This window comes from Capsicum annuum, chromosome 3, assembly GCF_002878395.1.
Source record: "Capsicum annuum cultivar UCD-10X-F1 chromosome 3, UCD10Xv1.1, whole genome shotgun sequence".
NCBI classification, from domain to species: Eukaryota; Viridiplantae; Streptophyta; class Magnoliopsida; order Solanales; family Solanaceae; genus Capsicum; species Capsicum annuum.
Window position 1 is genome coordinate 243544507 of NC_061113.1, and position 20120 is coordinate 243564626.

General features: G+C 34.5%; 4 protein-coding genes and 1 pseudogene across 4 annotated transcripts; 4 read left to right on the forward strand and 1 right to left on the reverse strand.

The window, feature by feature from the left end:
* Window positions 1-16: 16 nt before the first annotated feature.
* Window positions 17-2718, forward strand: LOC107862659 (heme chaperone HemW). Its single transcript, XM_016708288.2, has 2 exons — window positions 17-1038; window positions 1625-2718. The coding sequence occupies exons 1-2, from the start codon at window positions 251-253 to the stop codon at window positions 2250-2252; spliced, it is 1416 nt and encodes a 471-aa protein (XP_016563774.1). The 5' UTR covers window positions 17-250; the 3' UTR covers window positions 2253-2718.
* Window positions 2719-9818: 7100 nt separating this feature from the next.
* Window positions 9819-11528, forward strand: LOC107862662 (stress-associated endoplasmic reticulum protein 2). The gene is made up of 3 exons (XM_016708291.2): window positions 9819-10165; window positions 10813-10969; window positions 11325-11528. Exons 1-3 carry the CDS (start codon window positions 10163-10165, stop codon window positions 11369-11371), a joined length of 207 nt encoding a protein of 68 aa, XP_016563777.1. The 5' UTR covers window positions 9819-10162; the 3' UTR covers window positions 11372-11528.
* Window positions 11529-12537: 1009 nt separating this feature from the next.
* On the forward strand, window positions 12538-14306 carry LOC124897143 (annotated as a pseudogene).
* On the forward strand, window positions 13118-14306 carry LOC107862661. The gene has a single exon (XM_016708290.2). It carries the CDS (start codon window positions 13118-13120, stop codon window positions 13577-13579), a length of 462 nt encoding a protein of 153 aa, XP_016563776.1. The 3' UTR covers window positions 13580-14306.
* Window positions 13988-19403, reverse strand: LOC107862660. Its single transcript, XM_016708289.2, has 10 exons — window positions 19071-19403; window positions 18399-18421; window positions 17783-17864; window positions 17480-17689; window positions 15208-15330; window positions 15051-15108; window positions 14894-14967; window positions 14602-14690; window positions 14430-14527; window positions 13988-14305 (listed from the first exon to the last, which is right to left on the reverse strand). Exons 1-9 carry the CDS (start codon window positions 19194-19196, stop codon window positions 14458-14460), a joined length of 855 nt encoding a protein of 284 aa, XP_016563775.1. The 5' UTR covers window positions 19197-19403; the 3' UTR covers window positions 13988-14305; window positions 14430-14457.
* Between the last annotated feature and the right edge of the window lie 717 nt (window positions 19404-20120).

The following is a 20120-nucleotide window of genomic DNA, read 5'->3' on the forward strand; positions in this document are numbered from 1 at the left end:
ATTTTATGTATATGTGAAATTTTTGTATTATGTTTAAGAAGTTAAAATTTTTTATAATATTGAAAATATAAATTGTATATTTATGTAATTTTTTGAAAAATTAACACATAATCTATTCTGAATATTGATTGGGGCACATAGAAAACGGGGGCTGAGACATCTGCTTTACTCGTATGACCAACCTTATACAAGCTATTTTGAAATACTTGGAACTAAATCTTGATCTTATATGTTTGGTTCCTTCTAAAAAATGCTGCGATCAATGTTAACGGTCTTTCCCTCTAAGATTAAAACCCGCAACTATTCGAATACAATTATAATTGCAATAACAAATTCCCCACAACCTGTTCGACGTAATGCCTCAACAGAATACATGTTACTACAGCAGCAGCATAACCCAACTTCAGCTTACGTTCACCTCCCATTCTGTCGAAAGCGTTGTCACTACTGTGACTTCCCAATCGTCGCTCTCGGGTTATCTTCACCTCACGGAGATGAAGACGAAGACGACCCCCGAATTGTTAACTACATTGACTACCTATGTAGAGAAATTAAAGCCACTTCAGTACCTTCAAACTACAACAAGTCACCTATGGAAACCGTCTTTTTTGGCGGAGGTACACCTTCACTTGTGCCACCAAGATTAGTATCTCTAGTCCTGGAGACGTTGGACGCTAAATTTGGGGTGTGTACGGATGCTGAAATTTCGATAGAAATGGATCCTGGTACATTTGATGTTGAAAAATTGAAAGATTTGATGAATTTGGGTGTCAATAGGGTGTCTTTAGGAGTTCAGGCGTTTCAGGAGGAGTTGCTAAAGAGTTGTGGGAGAGCGCACGGTGTACGGGAAATTCATGAGGCTATTGATATTGTTGGATCATGTGGTGTTGAGAATTGGAGTGTGGATCTTATATCTTCGCTTCCGCATCAGAAATCACATATGTGGGAAGAAAGTTTGAGCCTCACTATTCAAGCAAAACCGACGCACGTGTCGGTTTATGATTTGCAAGTTGAGCAAGATACAAAGTTTGGATCTTTGTAAGTAATACTACTTTCACTTGCCAAAATTGAAATTTTCCTTTGTCACTGTTTTTTTTCGAGTCTCTCTTAGTCAGTTACTTTATTTAGCCTTGATTATTGTACTATCTTCTTGTTGTTTCTGTTTGTTGCTGCTGCTTTCTTTAACATCTTTCTTTGAGCTGAGGGTCTATCGGAAATGTCTCTCCGCTTATGCTCTACCCTCCTCAGACCCCACTTGTGGGATTACAATGGGTTTGTTGTTGTTGTTGTTGTTGTTATTGAGGCATCTTTTATCCGCTAATTTTGCTATGACGCGATATTGTATGCTTTTTCATTGAGAGTTTCTCCATAACTCCTACTGCAAGAAGTACTTCAGCCGTAGATGTTGGAGTCCCACATCGGTGGACGTCTTGAGCAATCCTCCCCTCATCAGTTAGCTTTTGAGGTTAAGTTAGGCCAAGGTCCATTTCTTTATCAATTGATGATACTTCAATATTTTGCAATATATTTTATTTTCCATTAGCATTAAAAAGAGCACATTCGTAATGAGTACACTTACACATTCAAGTATTCAATTGTTGAACTGAAATTGTTGGATCCACAGGTATACAGCAGGGGAATTCCCTCTGCCTTGTGAAAATCAATCTGCTGATTTTTACAGAATGGCCTCTGAAATGCTAAGAGATGCTGGCTATGAGCACTATGAGATAAGTAGCTACTGCAAAAGTGGTTATCAATGCAAGCACAATTACACATACTGGATAAACAAACCATTTTATGCTTTTGGACTTGGATCAGCCAGTTATCTTAATGGATTAAGGTTTTCAAGGCCAAGGAAGCTGAAAGATTACAAGGATTATGTGCAAAATTTGGAGAATGGACTAGTAAACTGTTTCCAGGACAGTAAAGTAGATGCCCAAGACATAGCAATGGATGTCGTTATGCTGTCTTTGAGAACTGCTAGGGGGTTGGATATGAAGTCATTTGGCAAAGCTTTTGGCAGCTCGACTATTCTTTCCGTTTGTGAGGTCTATAAGCCTCATATTGAGAGTGGACATGTTGTCTGCTTGGATGAGCAGAGGAGGGAAATTGCGGCAGAAGAATTCAGCTCTTTGTTATCGGAAGGAAACAAGATCAATGAGGTGTTGGCATATATCAGGCTTAGTGACCCTGATGGTTTCTTATTATCTAATGAGTTAATATCCCTCGCGTTCAATGTGTTAGCTCCATAAGTTTCAGCCTGGATGGTTCAGAAGTTAGCAACGCCGGTTAGAGACAGGAGACTGCCAATACTTGGATGCCATCAGTTGATTGGTGTCTCTAAGATCTATCAAGATATGGGGTGGGTGGAACCTTCAATAGAGCAAAGGCAGGTGTGTATGGGATTTACTGCTGAATATGTACAAATTGTGTATGACTCAATTAAAGTCGTCCATTAAGCTTGTCCTACTATTAATACACATGATACTCTCCTTACACCTATCTGTTGTAAGCCGGGGGTCCATCGAAAACAATTTCTCTACATCATTTGAGGTAGAGATATGGATTGCGTACACTTTACCCTCCTCAGACCTCACTTTGTGGGAATTCAGTGGGTATGTTGGTAGTCGTATACTCTCCTTACATAAAAAACAAATGATTTTAAGGTTTTCTATCTATATCATTGACATTACTTTGAATTAATCTCCTATTTATTCATTCCATGTGCGCCAAATGAGGCATAGAGGTGACATTTTCCAGGTATCTTTCTTTTACTACCAATCCTATATAACGTCTACCTTGTGCTGTTTTTGCCACCCTTCTCAGTAACACAAATACAAATGGCATTTGTACTTGTATTGTTCGATGTGTATTAATAAAATACAATTTGTATCAATGAATATAAATATAAGTATTCATAGAAAGAAAAATAATAAAAAAAAAATTAATTGCTTGAAAATACAAATGATGTTGTCAATTTCAAATATAAATACAAACAAATGAAATTACGAATACAAATACAACATGTGATTAGCTTACAAATACAAAAAAGTTCTATAAAATATAAGTGCATCAACGAAAATATAATACATGTACAAATAATATGACACCAAAAAATACAAATATAATATGCAGTTAACTATAAAATACAAATATAAAACAGGTTACAAGTGCGAATTGTATAAAATATAAATGATGGCACGAACTATAAAATACAAATACAAATGTCAATTGTAAAATACAAAAATACAAGTAGAAGCGCGAACAATAAAGTACAAATATAATTATATTAATGAATATAAAAATATAAATAATGGTACAAATACAAATACAATAAGTAATTGTGATATTTTCATTATTATCCATGACTTGTGCTCGATATAGACAATTTTTTTCTAAAATATAAGAAATATAAAATAGAACAAAAAAAATGAGAAAGAAAGAAATATCAAAAAGCAAAAAATGAAAACACACTAAAAAAAAGAACAAGGAGAGAGAAATAAAAGCTAGCGATAGAAGAGAGGAAAAAAAGAAACAAAGAAAATAATAAAAAAATAGAAAAAATATCAAAAAGAAAAATAGAGAAAAAATCAAAAAGAAAAAAATAGAAAAAAATAAAAGGAAAAAGGGAAAAAATAAAATGGGAAAACATTAAAGGAAAAAAAAAGAGAAATAAAAGTTGGAGAAAAGAAAGATTCAAAAAAGTAAAAGAAAACGAAAATAGAAAAAAATGAAAATATAAAAAAAGGAAAAAGGAAAAAAGTGTTATAAATATACCATATATCATATATAGTAAATGTCTACTTTACCATATATAGTGAATACCTACTTTACCATATATTGTGTATGTCTATTTATGAAAAGGTTATAAACCCAAAGTTAGTTTTCCCTATAAATAAAAGGTTTTGCTTCATTGTAATTCACCTCATCAAGAGAAGAAATAAGAATATCTCTCTATGTCTGTACTCTTCTTCTTTATTCTTTCTTTCATAACACGTTATCAGCACGAGTCTCTAATTTTTTAGTTAAGTTTATACTACTACAACAGTAAATACATCTTGTGAGATTGATGGAGATAGCGTTGCTCAATATAATACTGTTTGATTTATGTTGACATCGATTTGATCATTAACGTACAAGTTAGTGTTGTATTACACAACCATTAAATTAATGGCAGGTTCATCGACAGTAAACTTGATATGATATTCTCTGGCCATGTTTTAATAATATATTATGCATATGTTTTTGGCCGACAAATGTCATATTTTTATCTCTATAATTTAGATAGTTATAGATTTCATATATCATATGTATTTTTTAGTACTTGTTCACGTGAACTAAAACAAATATATAATTGTGTAGTACTGTTCATATTTTTATTTTTCAGTATTCAAGGTGTCATTTATTTTTACTTTAATATTATATTTTAAAATACAGTATATTGTTATCGTATGAGCATTCTTTAAATATACAATATGTCCATCCCAAAATATATAGTGTGTGGATCCTTAATTACAATTACAATATACAGTATATTGTATATTCTAAATCACATAGGAGTCTCTAAATTTATTTAATTACAGTTATCTGCACTATATTGTTGTCGTGTGTGGAAACATATAGTGCATGTGGTGTTTTTGTGAAGCCTTTTAACTGTGTAAATCATAAAAAGATTAAAATTGAAATTGTTTATCTCTCATCGTGTTATGTTTTGTAGTGTAATGTGAAATTTACTATGAAATACCTTTTATGTAATTATTTTGTGCAGGTGTTAATCTAAACGTATATGTTGTGTATATTTAAAGTGACGATGTTTTGTATGTACTACAAACACGGGGTTGCTACGTTAGTCAAACTTGTATCACCAAAAATATCCAGTGAGAAAAAGACTAATAAACGTGCACTTGATTGTGATAGTATCACAACTCACCTCCGAATGAGGAAGAATAATTGAGAATTGATTGTGATGGTATCACAACTCACCTCCGAATGAGGCAGAATAACTGAGAAGAGTTATTTCAAAATCTACTTCTAAAGTAGTAAATCTGAAATTTATTCATGTAATAGTAAATATGAAATTTACTAAAGAAAAAAGTACATTTCATAGTAAACTTGGAGTTTACTAGAATAAAAGTTCATAAATTGATATGAACGATTGTGACATCTCAAAGATGTGCATATTAAATACTAGACATGTATTGAAGAATTAGAAGATTCTTCGAGAATTGTTTATGTCGCTTGTTCTCGTGATAAGTTGGATGGACCAACTAATGCTGGGATTGAATTCCTTAAATCTGAAAAATTATAAAAGAGAATAAGGGCTCGTTTATCTATCATGTGATATGATAAAATGATGCATCAATAAGATGATCACATGTACATTTATTGTCAACCTGTAGTTTGACATTCATAAAGTTGCTTGCTCAATAAAATTGAGTTAAGCATGACTTTCAGATTGTGTAATTAAGATAATTCATCCTGATGATGATGATTTAGCATTGAATGCCTTCGATAAATATCTAAACCATTGTTAATGAGAACAAAACTTCATATATTGATCTAAAATATGATATATTGGAATAGCACTTGTATGTAGTGGACCAATAAATTATGATTATTTCTTCCCTCTCAGTTGGTTCAAGGTCTGGAACCAATTATTCCATCTAATAATTTTGATGTATGGTATACGATTAATGAATATAACATAATGCACAAAGATAGATTCCTCAAAGAAGCAGAGGATGCATGTTAGTTTTCCTAACATAAGGGGGAGATTATAAGCGTTATGAAATATGTTAGAAATTATCACCAGATCCTCATCCAAAAGATAATTCAAGTCAAATGCCGAAAGCATCTCATATTAAGCGCAAGTGCTCTTATTTTGTGTTCCTAAAGGACAAAGTCTATGCATGTGTGAAGCGTGGTAGACTAATCGGTTTCAAATGAAATAATCCTTGAAAAATAAGGAGCAAATAATCATAATAAGAAGACAATGTGCTCTTGAAGAACATACGACATAACACTTCATGAAACCTATGAGAGGTTCATGTACCTGAAAATAATAAAGTAATGAGATCTCAAAATGTTATGTCGCATTGTGAACCGATACGAAATGATATATCATCAATATCTTTGACACAATATTGACGTAATATTGTGAAAGATTACGAGGATCTGAATTCTACGTTTATTTAAGTATGTTGACGTAGAAACATTTATCAAATGATATGAAAGGGTGCATCTTGGTAAGCATAACACTTATTTTATTTGCAGTCCAGACACTTGAAGATGTCACACATAAAATGTTAAATACTATCACTTGACAAAATTTGTATGAAAACTTCTTTAAGGATTTAAAATATAAAAGTTTCTGGGAAACTTATTGACAATCCTTATATTGTATCAGCTAAGCTTGAAAATTATTGAAACTCTTGGAGAGTTTTCAAAGCAATAGATTATTTGCTGAAATGAGAAATATACTGAATTAGATTGGTTATGAAGTACCATATCTTAGTGTAAGTGGTGCACTCATGTATCTTGCAAATACTACAAGGCCTGATATAGCATTTTCAGTCAATTTGTTAGCAAGATACATTTTTGCTCCTACTATGAGACATCAAAATGGGATAAAACACATGAGCTTATTTTATTCTAAAGATTGCAGTCCCGATCTTATTGTTCATGCTGATGTTGGGTACTTATCTGACCCACATAAAGCTCGATCTCAAATAGGCTATGTGTTCATATGTTGTGGTAGTGCCATATCTTGGAGATATACAAAGCAGTCTATCGTAGCCACTTCATCGAATCATGCTGAGATAATAGCTATTCATGAAACAAATCGAGAATGTGTATTGTTGAGGTCCATGATACGTCTCATTCGAGAAAAATATGATTTAAAATGTGACAATGTACCCACAGTTTTATATAGAGATAATGCAGCATGCATAGCACATCTTAATGGAGGATTCATAAAAGGAGATAGAGCGAAGCACACTCCATCAAAGTTTTTCTATACACATGAGCTACAAAAGAAATAGTGATATTAACGTGCAACAGATTCATTCAAGTGATAATATGACTGATTTATTCACCAAGTTTCTTCCAACTACAACTTTCAAGAAGATGGTGTACAAGATCGGGATGCAAAGGTTCAAGGATGATCTCATTAGGGGGAGTTATACGCGTTGTACTCTTTTTCCCTTACGAGGTTTTATCCCACTAGGTTTTTCTTATAAGGTTTTTAATGAGGCAGCCTATATGCATATTTTTAGAGATGTATACTCTTTTTCCTTCACTAGATTTTTTTTCACTAAGTTTTTTCTAGTAAGGTTTTAACGAGGCACATTATCTATCAATTAGACATTCAAGGGGGAGTGTTATAAATATACCATATATAGTTAATGTCTACTTTACCATATACAGTGAATACCTACTTTACCATATATTGTGTATATCTATTTATGAAAAAGTTACAAAGTCCAAGGTTAGTTTTCCCCTATAAATAAAGGGGTTTTGCTTCATTGTAATTTATTCCTCAAGAGAAATAACAAATACTCTCTATTCTCTATTCTTCTTCTTCTCTATTCTTTCTTGTTTTATAACAAAAAGGAAATAGAAAACAAAATGATGATGAATACAAATACAAGAGTGGTTATAATGATTTCATTTATTGAACAAGAAATCTTAATGATTCATCGGAATAGCAGAACGAACTAGAGAATAATTCATGAACATTAGCAGTCCTCCTCTATCTAATCTAACCCTACATTGTTTGTCTAGGCCTCTAGTACAATAAGAGAATAAGGGGGCTAATCTGTTTGTTTGTGCAAATGAGGTGAATGCTTTGCTCTGAAGAAGAAAGACTGAATTTCTTTCACCTTTTCTGTACGAGTAGTGAAGAAGTATAAAGTATTTTGGCTGGTTGTTGACGCATAGACAAAGGGAAAACAATCACTCAATGAGGTATGCTACCACAGAAGAAAAACAAGTTGCAGCAGATCATAGACCAATGAACAAACATATTTATTTATTTTTGTCATAAGTCTGAGCTTACAACTGATTAGCAATCGAGTTTTCGATAGACTCCTGACTCAGGACAGATAACAGTGTAACAAACAAAAAACATTAAAGCAAACAACAAAAAAAAGAAATATCACATCGCTAGATAATAAAGGAAACAAGAAACCTACAAGATAATACCATAAACTAGCTATGCGATAATATAGACAGCACCAAAACACCACGAATAAGATACTACAGGCACAGATACAACAAAACACTATTTCCTAACGGACGTACTCCTACCTATTTACCCTCCACCTTAATCTGTATCCTCCACACCTTCCTATCAAGGGTCATGTCCTCTGTAAGCTGTAACTGCTACATGCTATGCCTAATCAACTTTCTTCAATATTTTTGTGGTCTACCTCTACCCTGTTTAAAATCATCCATAACAACCAATCACATATCCGTACTGGAGCATTCATGTCCCTCCTCATTACATGCCCAAAACATCACAATCTTACTTAACGCATCTTGTCTTTCATCGAAGTCACTCCCATGAGATTTCTGACCTTATCCAATAATTGCACACATTCATCACAACATTCTCATTTTCTACACCTTCAATTATTGAATGTTAGAGTTATTAACTAACCTACACTCCGCTTCATACAACATAGTTTATTGAATTGCCACTTTATACGAACTTACATTTAAGCTTAGAAGACACCTTCTTATCATAGAAGACTTTCGAAACGAGTCTTGATTTTAACCATTCTACAATCAGTGTGGTGCGTGACATCCTCGTTAATCTTACCATTCTCCTGAATCATAAGTCCAAAAATTTTTTTTTTTAAAAAATAGAGGGTAGAAATAGAAGAAAGAAATACAAAGAAATTAAATTTTATTTAAAAAATAAATAAAATTGTGATTTTTTTTTTGATTTTTCATCCGGTATTCGGTGCCCACATTGAAGCCCCGACTAATCTGGATCGCGCTAGAAATAGAAGAAAGAAATAAAAAGAAATTAAATTTTATTTAAAAGAAAAATAAAATTATGATTTTTTTTGGTTTCCATTTGGTATCCGGTGCCCAAATTGGAGGAATGCGCTAGAAATAGAAGAAAGAAATAAAAAGAAATTAAATTTTATTTAACAGAAAAATAAAATTGTGAATTTTTTTTTGGTTTTTTATCTGGTATTCGGTGCCCGCATTGGAGCTCAGACTAATCTGGATCGCGTTAGAAATAGAAGAAAGAAATAAAAAGAAATTAAATTTCATTTAAAAGAAAAATAAATTTGTGATTTTTTTTTTGTTTTCCATTCGGTATCCGGTGCCCCGCATTGGAGGTTCGCGCTAGAAATAGAAGAAAGAGATGAAAAGAAATTAAATTTTATTTAAAAGAAAAATAAAATTGTATTTTTTTTTTTTGATTTTTTATTCGGTATTCGGTGCCCGCATTGGAGCCCCGACTAATTTGGATCGCGCTAGAAATAGAAGAAAGAAATAAAAAGAAATTAAATTTTATGTAAAAGAAAAATAAAATTGTGATTTTTTTAATTGTTTTTCATTCGGTATTCGGTGCCCGCATTGAAGGATTACACTAGAAATAGAAGAAAGAAAGAAAAAAGGAATTAAATTTTATTTAAAAGAAAAATAAAATTGTGAACATTTTATTTTTGTTTTCCATCCGATATTTGATGTCTGTATTAAAGTCCCGACTAATTTGGACCGTACGTTGCGAGGCCTATTAAGATGGCAACATGTACCACAATGCATATTAAATAAAATTACGAATTAAAATTTTAAAAGTTAAGTTAAAAACACTTTATTTCGATTTTTTTTTTTTTTTTATATTTGAGTGCCTTAATAGGAAGGATAATGCGATGCCCAATTTTATAATGACATGTTGAAGGTAGCCAATCCTTTTGGGACAGCAAAGCAGATCTACGTGGTTATTCACCTCCTTGTCCCATTAATGGCAGAAGCGTGACGCGTTTTTCATGTGCCTCCCGTCCTCTACTTGTTCGCCCCACCTATAAATAGTTCCAAAAACAGTTGAAATTCAATTAATAAGGCTCTGAAATAAATTGGGGCACAACAACAATTCTCTCTCTCTCTCTGCCAATTTTCATATATTGGGGATTTTCCTTCAAGCATGGTAAAATATCAAATTTGAATCTGTTGTTTGCTTTTTCTATTTGGTGTTGCAATGTCTCTTCTTTGTTTCTGGCTCATTGTTTTGTTTAATTAATTGCTGTGATGCATTGTGTAAGGGCGATTTCATGATTCAATTGTGTCTATTAGGTCAAAACTGTGTCTCCCAAAAGATCCTTAGATCTGACGATTAAATTTTTGTTGCATAGTAAATCAATGATTTTTTGGACAAAATCCAATGATCAAAGTTATTATTTCTTTTCAACTTATGTAATTGGACAATTAGGGACTAAACGGGTCGGGCCAGAGGTGGTTTTGTAATTCCAGGACATAAAAAATTCCCTGAATTTGTTTAATTTATCAGAAAGAGAGGTGTAGAATACAATGGTTTAAGCTATTAGCCATCCAGGTTGTTTAAATTGTTGAATCAGTTGCAATGGACAACCTTGATTTAGGATTAGAAAGGGAGGTCATACATATTTTACGACCAAAGAGAAACTGATTCCCTCCGCTGCTATTGCGTATTTGTAACACGGATGGATGTTGAATACTAAAGCTTCAGTGCCTTGATGCTTGTCCTGTCCTGTTATAGACTTGGTTGGTTGCTTTGTTGTGAGTCATTTCTTTGTTTTTTTGCATTCATTTGAGCAGACTACATCAAGGCGCCTCGCTGATAGGAAGGTGGAGAGGTTTGAGAAAAACATCACCAAGCGAGGAGCTGTTCCTGAAACTACCGCTAAGAAGGGAAACCAGTATCCTGTTGGCCCTATCTTGCTTGGCTTCTTTGTCTTTGTTGTCATTGGCTCATGTAAGATCTTCCATTAACTTCCTCTCTCTACTATTTTTAGAGCTGTTCCTGAAACTATAAGTATCTTAGAGAACATCCATAGCTATATTCCCACCATTCTAGAATATTAAAAAGGCCTATGTCCATAAATATAGAACAATGTATGTCAAACTGTCTTCATCTTTGAGATACTATTGTTCTTTTTTGCACTTTCAGTTCTTTCATGTCACCTGACATCCCCTGGGGGATTAAGTTGGGGCCTTCTATCCTTTAAAAAGATTGTATTCATGTCACCTAGTTTCCCACATGCATATTTCTTTGTTTTTCTGTTGTGCTCTTTTTGGTTGAATTAATCCTTCTTTCTCTCCGATTCCAGCTTTGTTCCAGATAATAAGGACAGCAACCAGCGGGGGTATGGCTTAAGCGTGCAAAGTGATACAAATAGCGGTGGTGATAGGCTACGCCTGCTTGTTGTAGTGTTGTTTTATCCTCAAAGTTCAGCCCAATGTTGAAATTGAAGAGAAACTTCTGTACGAATTGTGATTTTCATTTATGAGACTCAAATATAAACTTTCTCCCATCTCCCATCATTTATACTTGCCTAGTTTGGTTATGTTTGTCTGTGCTTTTCATTCATTTACGAGTTCTAGTTCGTGGTTCATTTTGCTTAATTACATATTCGATGAAACTTTTAAGCCAAATACGGAGCTTTGGCTAAAGTTAAATGGGCGTAACTTGTGCTGTGTATCTGTCAATTGTATTATATGCAGTGTTCTGAAATGCGAGCGCATCAGCGGTGATGCGATGCGAGGCTATTTAACAAATGCAGGCACATAATCCTGTGATGCGAGATGCGTTGTGATGCGAGTAGATGCGCTTGCATCATGTTGATTTTATTTGTAGGGCCATTGTTAAATTAAAAATAAAAGAGTCGGATCAATTTTAAATTTAAAGAAGAGTCGGATCACTGCCTTCACTTTTGTGAATTTTTAGGATTTAGCTCTAAAGAGAGTCGCTACCTCTTTTCTTCTTCACTGAGATTTTATGGTAATTTCTCTTCCTTCTTTGTTCTCTGTTTTGATGTTTTTCACTGCTGCGATTTCACTGGTTTCTTCTTCTTTTTTCACTTCTGTTGTTCACTGCTGCAATCAGTTTCTTCTTTGATCTATTTTCTTTCTCTGTTTTTTTTTTTCACTTTTGCTCCTTGCTTCTTTTTTTTCCTCTGATTTTGGTGATCAAACCTGTGATTTTGGTGTTTCGTTTAAACTTTTGCTTATATATAGTCTTTATTGTTGTTTATATAGTTGTGGTTTTTTTAGTTATGAATTACTGTTTGGATGTTATTTGGTCTTTGTTTTTTAAAATTTGTGATTCACTTCAATGATGTGGTCGCATCACTTCACGCATCGTGTAATGCGTGATGCGGAATCTTATCGTTTTTTTCCGCATCACGCTTCCCTGAACACTGCTTATATGAACAGCTGAGCATATAAAAAAAGGATGCGGAATCTTATCGTTTTTTTCCGCATCACGCTTCCTGAACACTGCTTATATGAACAGCTGAGCATATAAAAAAAGGAAGCTAAACAATGATCACTGCAATATCACCCGGACAACCTGTTCGACACAATGCCTCAATGGAAAATATGTTGCTACAGCCTACAACAACATAACTCAACTTCATCTTACGTTCACCTCCCGTTCTGCTGAAAATGCGGTCACTATTGTGACTTCCCAATCGTCGCTCTGGGACCCCTGAATTACTAACTACATTGACTACCTATGCAGAGAAATTAAAGCCACTTCAGTACCTTCAAACTACAACAAGTCACCTATGGAAACCGTCTTTTTTGGCGGAGGTACACCTTCACTCGTGCCACCAAGATTAGTATCTCTAGTCCTGGAGACGTTGGACGCTGAATTTGGGGTGTGTTCGGATGCTGAAATTTCAATAGAAATGGATCCTGGTACATTTGATGTTGAAAAATTGAAAGATTTGATGAATTTGGGTGTCAATAGGGTGTCTTTAGGAGTTCAGGCGTTTCAGGAGGAGTTGCTAAAGAGTTGTGGGAGAGCGCACGGTGTACGGGAAATTCATGAGGCTATTGATATTGTTGGATCATGTGGTGTTGAGAATTGAAGTGTGGATCTTATATCCAAGACGTAGCAATGGATGTGGTTATGCTGTCTTTGAGAACTGCCAGAGGGTTGGATTTGAAGTCATTAGGCAAAGCTTTTGGCAGCTCGACTATTCTTTCCGTTTGTGAGGTCTATAAGCCTCATATTGAGAGTGGACATGTTGTCTGCTTGGATGAGCAGAGGGAAATTGCGGCAGAAGAATTTAGCTCTTCGTTATCGGAAGGAAACAAGATCAATGAGGTGTTGGCATATATCAGGCTTAGTGACCCTGACGGTTTCTTATTATCTAATGAGTTATTATCCCTCGCGTTCAATGTGTTAGCTCCATATGTTTCAGCCTGGATGGTTCAGAAGTTAGCAACGCCAGTTAAAGACAGGAGACTGCCAATACTTGGATGCCATCAGTTGATTGGTGTCTCTAAGATCTATCAAGATAGGGGACGGGTGGAACCTTCAATAGAGCAAAGGCTGGTGTGTGAGATTTACTGCTGAATATGTAAAAAGTTTGTGTATGACTCAATTAAAGTCGTCCGCAGTCATCCGTTAAGCTTGTCCTGCTCATTAACACACATGTTACTCTACTTGCACCAAAAACAAATGATTTTAATGTTTGCTATCTATATCGTTAACATTACTTTGAATTAATCTCCTATTTCTTCATTCCATGTGCGCCAAATGAAGCGTAGAGGTGACATTTTCCAGGTATCTTTCTTTTACTACCAATCCTAATATAACGTCTACCTTGGGCTGTTCTTGTCACCCCTCTGTAACAACAATTGTAGGTTGGATAACGAGAATACAAGAAAAATGTTAAAAAGGAATACCGCCAGTGACCACCTCGTCTTTCCATTTGCTAATAATTTCACGAGCTGACCATTTACCAGTCATAAGTCATAACAATGCAAGGTCAAACACCCCAAAAACTGAACTTTAGATTACCCAAAGAAACATACAACACGAAGATGTCATCTCCAAGCAATGTACAATTCATAAAGAGGAGATTGTGATTGTCTTCTCAAAAAACCGGTCTCTGTATCTGTGAGAATTGATACAACAGAGGAAGAATTTAGCTGCTGCTTTAGTGATATAAGTTGATCCAGGCTGACAAGATCTAAATGCTCAGATGCATTGCACCATGCTGACGGAGGAAATGTACCGTCTTCTGCATAAACAACTCTGATCATCCAGCAACGGTAATGATTCATTACCACGAGATGCCTTCAGCAAACAAATGATACAAATGTTTCAGGTCACTATGAAATACATTTCATAAACTGATAAGAATGCATTACGACAAAGGAACCATTTCTTTGAGGCAAACAAGACAGATAAATATCCTCACCCAAAAAGAGTATCATAACTGTACACAGCTAAGAAGGTTTTGCTTTTCTTCCAACTTTTGCTATGCGCTTGAGTTCTTGAGTTCCCCTTTTCATTTCTCTGCAGATGAAGAAGTAATTATTCTAGTGCAAATTTTGAGGGAGACTAGCTGATGCATAGTTTAGAGGACGTACTTTTGGTACAAATAGACAATAAGGTAAAACAGAGGGAGCAGCATCAACGTCAATACTGAAGCTGCAAAGTAGAACCGATTCGTATGCTTCTGCAAATATAACATGTAAAAGTTGAAAAGATTACAAAATGTAGAGAAAAGCTCCAATTGAACAAGTAAAGCAGTTGCAAAATTGCCAAAAGTAGATTATTGTATGAAGTTATATCCAAGATAGGTCAAAAGTCTCTGATCCCTGTACAACTTTTATTTTGATTTAACAGAAGGCACATGTATGAAGTTAATTCAAACCATACCTTTCCTCCTTTAGAAAATGGTTTTCTGCCCCCCGAGCAAGTGTGAGCATCACAGAATTGGCGCAAGAATAGTTCTGCCATCAAACCAACCAAAGATCAGCACAAGTGGAAGCAACTATTAATTACTTCAAATCCTAACACTAAGGAGAAATCTCACCATGAAGACGAGTTGCTGAAGGACTCTCATTAGCAGGAAAACATTTGTCTGCAAGACCCTGCAAGGAAAGGGGAAACAGTGGACACAATCAAAGAGAAATCAGTAGAACTGACAAGTTAAACCGACTGAAATATAGGCTTAAAGTTTAGAAGGTAACCTCACATAAATGACGATTTCGTGCTGCTGCCGCAGGATTACACTTGGTCTTCTTGGATTTGAATTCCATCACAAGGTCACAATGCAAAGCTCCACATACATCTGCCAGGCATTTGCTGTGAACCTGAGACATTGAGCTCCTATGCTAAGATTACTTCAAACCTTATAAAAGATCATTCTAATTCAAAATCAAAGCATGGTAAGTAATAGAATACTCTAACTACTTGACACACTTGTCAGTGGGCCGATCTGGACCAAATTCTGAATCTTGTGAAATTAAATTACCAGAAAGAATAGTGCGATCAGCCTCCTTTCACTTGGTTTTTGAATGCTATGATAAAACCAATTTCCGTAATAGGTAAGTTCAAAGTTTTCTCTGATAGCATGCCAGTGGAGATTCTGGCTATAAACTGAAGTCAAACTTGTTTTCTGTGAACAAGAGCTGCAAACGTAGTTGATGAATGTGCTGGAATCATCTAGAAGAGTTACCATGCCACCAGGAAACTTACTAAACTAACTACTTAGATTGATAGTAACCATCGACAAACACATCTTCTCACCAGAGGGTGGTATACAAGCTCTAGATTTCAAATAACAGATAAGGCACTTGAAATGAAAGCAAGGTGGAATCTCAAACTCCAAAAATATCTCATCCAACAAAACATATTGGAATAGTCCACTTGACCATTCAGGAACAATAAATAATTTTGCTAATATCGGAACATAAAATGCACCATTCAGCGTAAACTTTTTCCTTCAGTTTCTACAAAGGATCACACACTACCCAAACATATGTGACGTCATATGGTGCTTTACTTTTTTCCCCTTCACACACTACCCAAACATATGTGACGTCATATGGTGCTTTACTTTTTTCCCCTTCATTTTTCGAGGTACTTATAAACTAAGTTGTGCAGACTCTTCACTTTCGATGCCACACCCATGTCGGATTTTCCAAAAATACACTAGCTTTGGCGAATCTGACACGCACCCGTTGACATTTTTGAAGAGTTCGAGCAACACAGCTTATAAACCTCATTAATTTACACTTTCAAATCACTTCAATGGAACAAGACTTAGATGGTTGTAAATTATGATAAGCCACTGAGTCCAGCCGGAACAGGGTACAGAACAGGTATGAGAAAGGGTGGTGAAAGAAGAGAAGGATACAACTCTGGATTCTCTCTGAAACTAGAATTGACCCACAGATTGAACGTGAAGAGAAATTTAAAAAAAAATGGGGAAATAAGGTTAGTACAACTCAGGTTCTATTTCTACTTGTTTGGACAAGTTTCTTAGGAAAACCAGGTTCGTTTTGTCAGTACTTTTCTGAGAGATCGCAAAATGGATTCCCTAAAACCCCAAATAGCTCTTAATTAATATAAACAATCGTCTGTGGACTGTAATTTGTCACCTTAATCTTGAGAATTCGTCTCCACACACACAGACACCCCCCCTATCCCTGCACCTATATATAATAGAGCCAAGATGAGGCAACCAACCGGCAGCTCGGAGACTCCCAACATCGCATGCAATATAAAGAGCAGTAAGCCAGAGATCTCTTATCCCTGATAAGTTGATAATTTTCTTATATAACTCAATTAGAATGAACCAAAAAATTTAGCTGTCACCCCTACCTTATACCGTGCAAAATAGTGTGAGCTCTATCAGTTAATACGATAATCTACAATCTACATATTTAGCTGCTATTAATGTAGCATCGATAGTTGAATGCCTCTGGTAAAACAAGGATAACTACAAAGTAGGAGCTCATATTCATGAACAAGAAGAAAAAAAAATATTCTAGAATTCAGAGTGAGAAACTACTTTTAACTTACGATCAAACTGTAATATATATTAATCAAAACAGATGTAAGTGCATTTCTCATTAGAAATATCACTGGTCAACTTAGATACCTAGAAACTTACTATGCTATTGTTCTCCAATTTCCAAAGTAAGCACTCTCAATTACTGAATGAATACATAAAATAAGTGGCCATTTCAGATGACAAAGGATTCTTAACAGAAATTATAGTATATTATTACTGAAGATCTATGCTTATTGAATTAAGAAAAAAAATCTTGCGAAATAAATAGAAAACAAAGTGGAAGAAGATGAATATAGACAATACTAACACGTACATGAAATATTCTATACGAATAGCTAAAATAAAGAAGAGTGCATCAAGGCTGGTTTTCTCACTCCAATGTCAATAAAAAATGAAATTTGCAGAAAATCAAAACACAAACATGAACAGTAGATGATGCTTACAGTGTCTAAAAGATTGGAATGCCTGTTGTCAAAATGCTGATCAAGAAATTTTTCAGCCCGAAAGCTTTTTTTGCAATATCCACAGCGCCATTCATTCAAATCAAAATGAATTTTATGTTCCTCCTGATCTCTGAAAATATCATTACTTGGATGAAGTCTACACTGCCTAGGAAGTTCATACTTTTCTCTTTCTACAAAGGGCATTAAGTACTGCACAACACAGAAAGAGTAAAAGAGCAATTTTCAGTCCCGTATTTGCAGCAGAGCTTAAGTTGAGTCCAAACAAAGTACTTTTGCAGATACCTCCTCAATCACTTTCCAGGCAGCTCGGCTTCTCTCTCTGGAGCAATGAACTTCGTGAACATGTGATTTGTCTTGTTCAGGACTTCAGAGCACCAACAGAAATAATTCAGATAAATGATAACTTCAAGGGAATGCACATCAAAAATGGATTTCTTTCAAACATATTTTAGCAATACAATTGAAATCTAGAATTTATCTCATACAGTATCTTGCTGAAAGGAATATTGGGCCTGAAAAAGGGGACGAAAAACAAGAATGTTTAACCATGATACAACTTTTCTTATTTATTTTCTGATAGTTCTCTATGACAGAACTTTTTTTTTTTTTTGATGACCGTAGTGTCCGGGCCAGCTTTTGTGCACCTCGACTAAATCCACGAGACACTAGCCACCTCCCACCAGCAACAGGAGGGGAGAATCACCTAGGCTGGAACAGGGGAAGAATCACCTAGTGTTTTTTTTCGTCTCTGCTGGGATCTCTATGATACAACTTATTGACTCAGAAAAATATCTTTTAAGTGCAATTGTTAAGAGGCTTCTTTCTTTTATTTTCAAGGTAGAATTTCGGAAATAGAAATCAATAAGAGCTACAACTACAAACCGAAACAAGACATTACCTTGTTGCATGCTTCTCCGTACCCTATAAACAAAAAATTGAATTTGGTCAGCCAGGATAAACACCAGCTCCAAGTAGTAGTTTCTTCCCACAATTTCCAATATCAACAGAAACGCAAACAGATTCAAAACAAAACAAATCAAATGGGTCATAACTGATGATTGCAAGCAATTCAAATCAAGCATAACTTATACAGTTCATGGTCAAAAACACACCTAAAGAATCTCGGTTTTTTTCGCTTCACACCAGAACTATCAGGTGTGCGAGTTGAGTTTCCCACCTGAATTATCACCAACTATTCATCAAAACACATTCGACATCAATCGTTCGCTTCTCTTGCCTAAATATCACCATCATCCATGTAGGTACGAAAAATAAACAATTGACAGTTGAAATGTGTTTTGATAAATAGCTGATAACAATAGTTGAAACTCGCACACATGATAGTTCAGATATGAAAATTAAAAAAAAAAAGATATGCTAGATGTGTTCTTCACCCTATACAAGGTTAATTTAGTTCAGTAATTGGAAAATTAGATGAAAGAATTAGACGAAAACCGGTAAGAGATGCACACATAAACCGAAATTCCGATATCCCGTTGGATCTAAGGAAGAGTAATGATATAGAGACAAATTGTTGTTTGAACACAAAGCTGAATAAGTGAAAAAGAACCTGATCTGAGGGAGAAAGAGATGGAGTTGCGGATATGGAGGAAGAAGAGAACACAATGATCAATACAAAGGAAGGAAGAAGAATATATGAATAATTCTTTGCTGGGATTTGGCGCAGAATCTTCATTTCCCTTTCTCTCTTTATCCGAAGTCCCGAAGCTTATTATTATCTATGTAGGTTCTTCTTCCACTCGTTCTAAATTTTGCTGAGACGAGACGACACTGACTCCATTTATATATACTTCATTTTTATTCTTTTCTGGTTCTTTCTCTTGAAAATAATATAAGTATATTTTATGAAGTATACGTCATTTTTATTCTTTTATGGTTCTTTTTCTTGAAAATATATATGGAGTATGAGCACAATTTTATAATCTCCTTTTATTTTTATGTTTATTTTTTAGGAAAAAATTGACCGTAACTATATATTATAAATAAACAATAGTCATTTTCAGAACACAATATTCAAATACTCCATCCTTTTCAAAAAGAATAAACAATATTTTCTTTTTAATCTGTTTCAAAAAAAAAAAGAAATAAACTCTTTGCTATCACAAGATTCAAATACTACAAAAGTTTGTTCTTTAAATATAACATTGAAGGAAGGATTTTCAGGTAGGCATCCGATTCGATGTTATGTATTAACAATTTGATTTATCAATTTCTAAATACGCTAAATAAATAACCAAATTAATAAAATATATACTATCGATTTCAATCAATTAATTTTTAATCCTTAATGATTGATTTTCTATTTAATCATAAAAAAGTATTCATATTAATCACGATAGGAAAGTGCTCGTATAAAATAAATGACCTTTTCAGCATTTGGCACGAAAGTAACAACATCTTCCCCGATTTTTGCTGCTCTAGGACTTGCAAGTCTAGGCAGATTCAAGGCAAAAGTGTGCGTGCAATTAATATTAAGAGAATAGGGTTGGTATTTTGTAAAATATTAAGACACGAGGGGTAAAATATTTACGCTTACCGTGAATTTGGTTACAAGGGTTCACAAGATCGTTATGCTCAAAAACATTAATTCGTTACCGGA

Coding starts and splice junctions, on each gene's coding strand:
- LOC107862661 (XM_016708290.2), top strand. CDS start 13,118: ATGGATGTGGTTATGCTGTCTTTGAGAACTGCCAGAGGGTTGGATTTG.
- LOC107862659 (XM_016708288.2), top strand. CDS start 251: ATGCTGCGATCAATGTTAACGGTCTTTCCCTCTAAGATTAAAACCCGC. Junction 1,039..1,624: donor GATACAAAGTTTGGATCTTT/GTAAGTAATACT, acceptor TTGGATCCACAG/GTATACAGCAGGGGAATTCC.
- LOC107862662 (XM_016708291.2), top strand. Junction 10,970..11,324: donor CTTTGTTGTCATTGGCTCAT/GTAAGATCTTCC, acceptor CTCCGATTCCAG/CTTTGTTCCAGATAATAAGG.
- LOC107862660 (XM_016708289.2), bottom strand. CDS start 19,196: ATGAAGATTCTGCGCCAAATCCCAGCAAAGAATTATTCATATATTCTT. Junction 15,109..15,207: donor GAAATCGTCATTTATGTGAG/GTTACCTTCTAA, acceptor CTTTCCTTGCAG/GGTCTTGCAGACAAATGTTT. Junction 14,968..15,050: donor TTCAGCAACTCGTCTTCATG/GTGAGATTTCTC, acceptor GTTTGATGGCAG/AACTATTCTTGCGCCAATTC.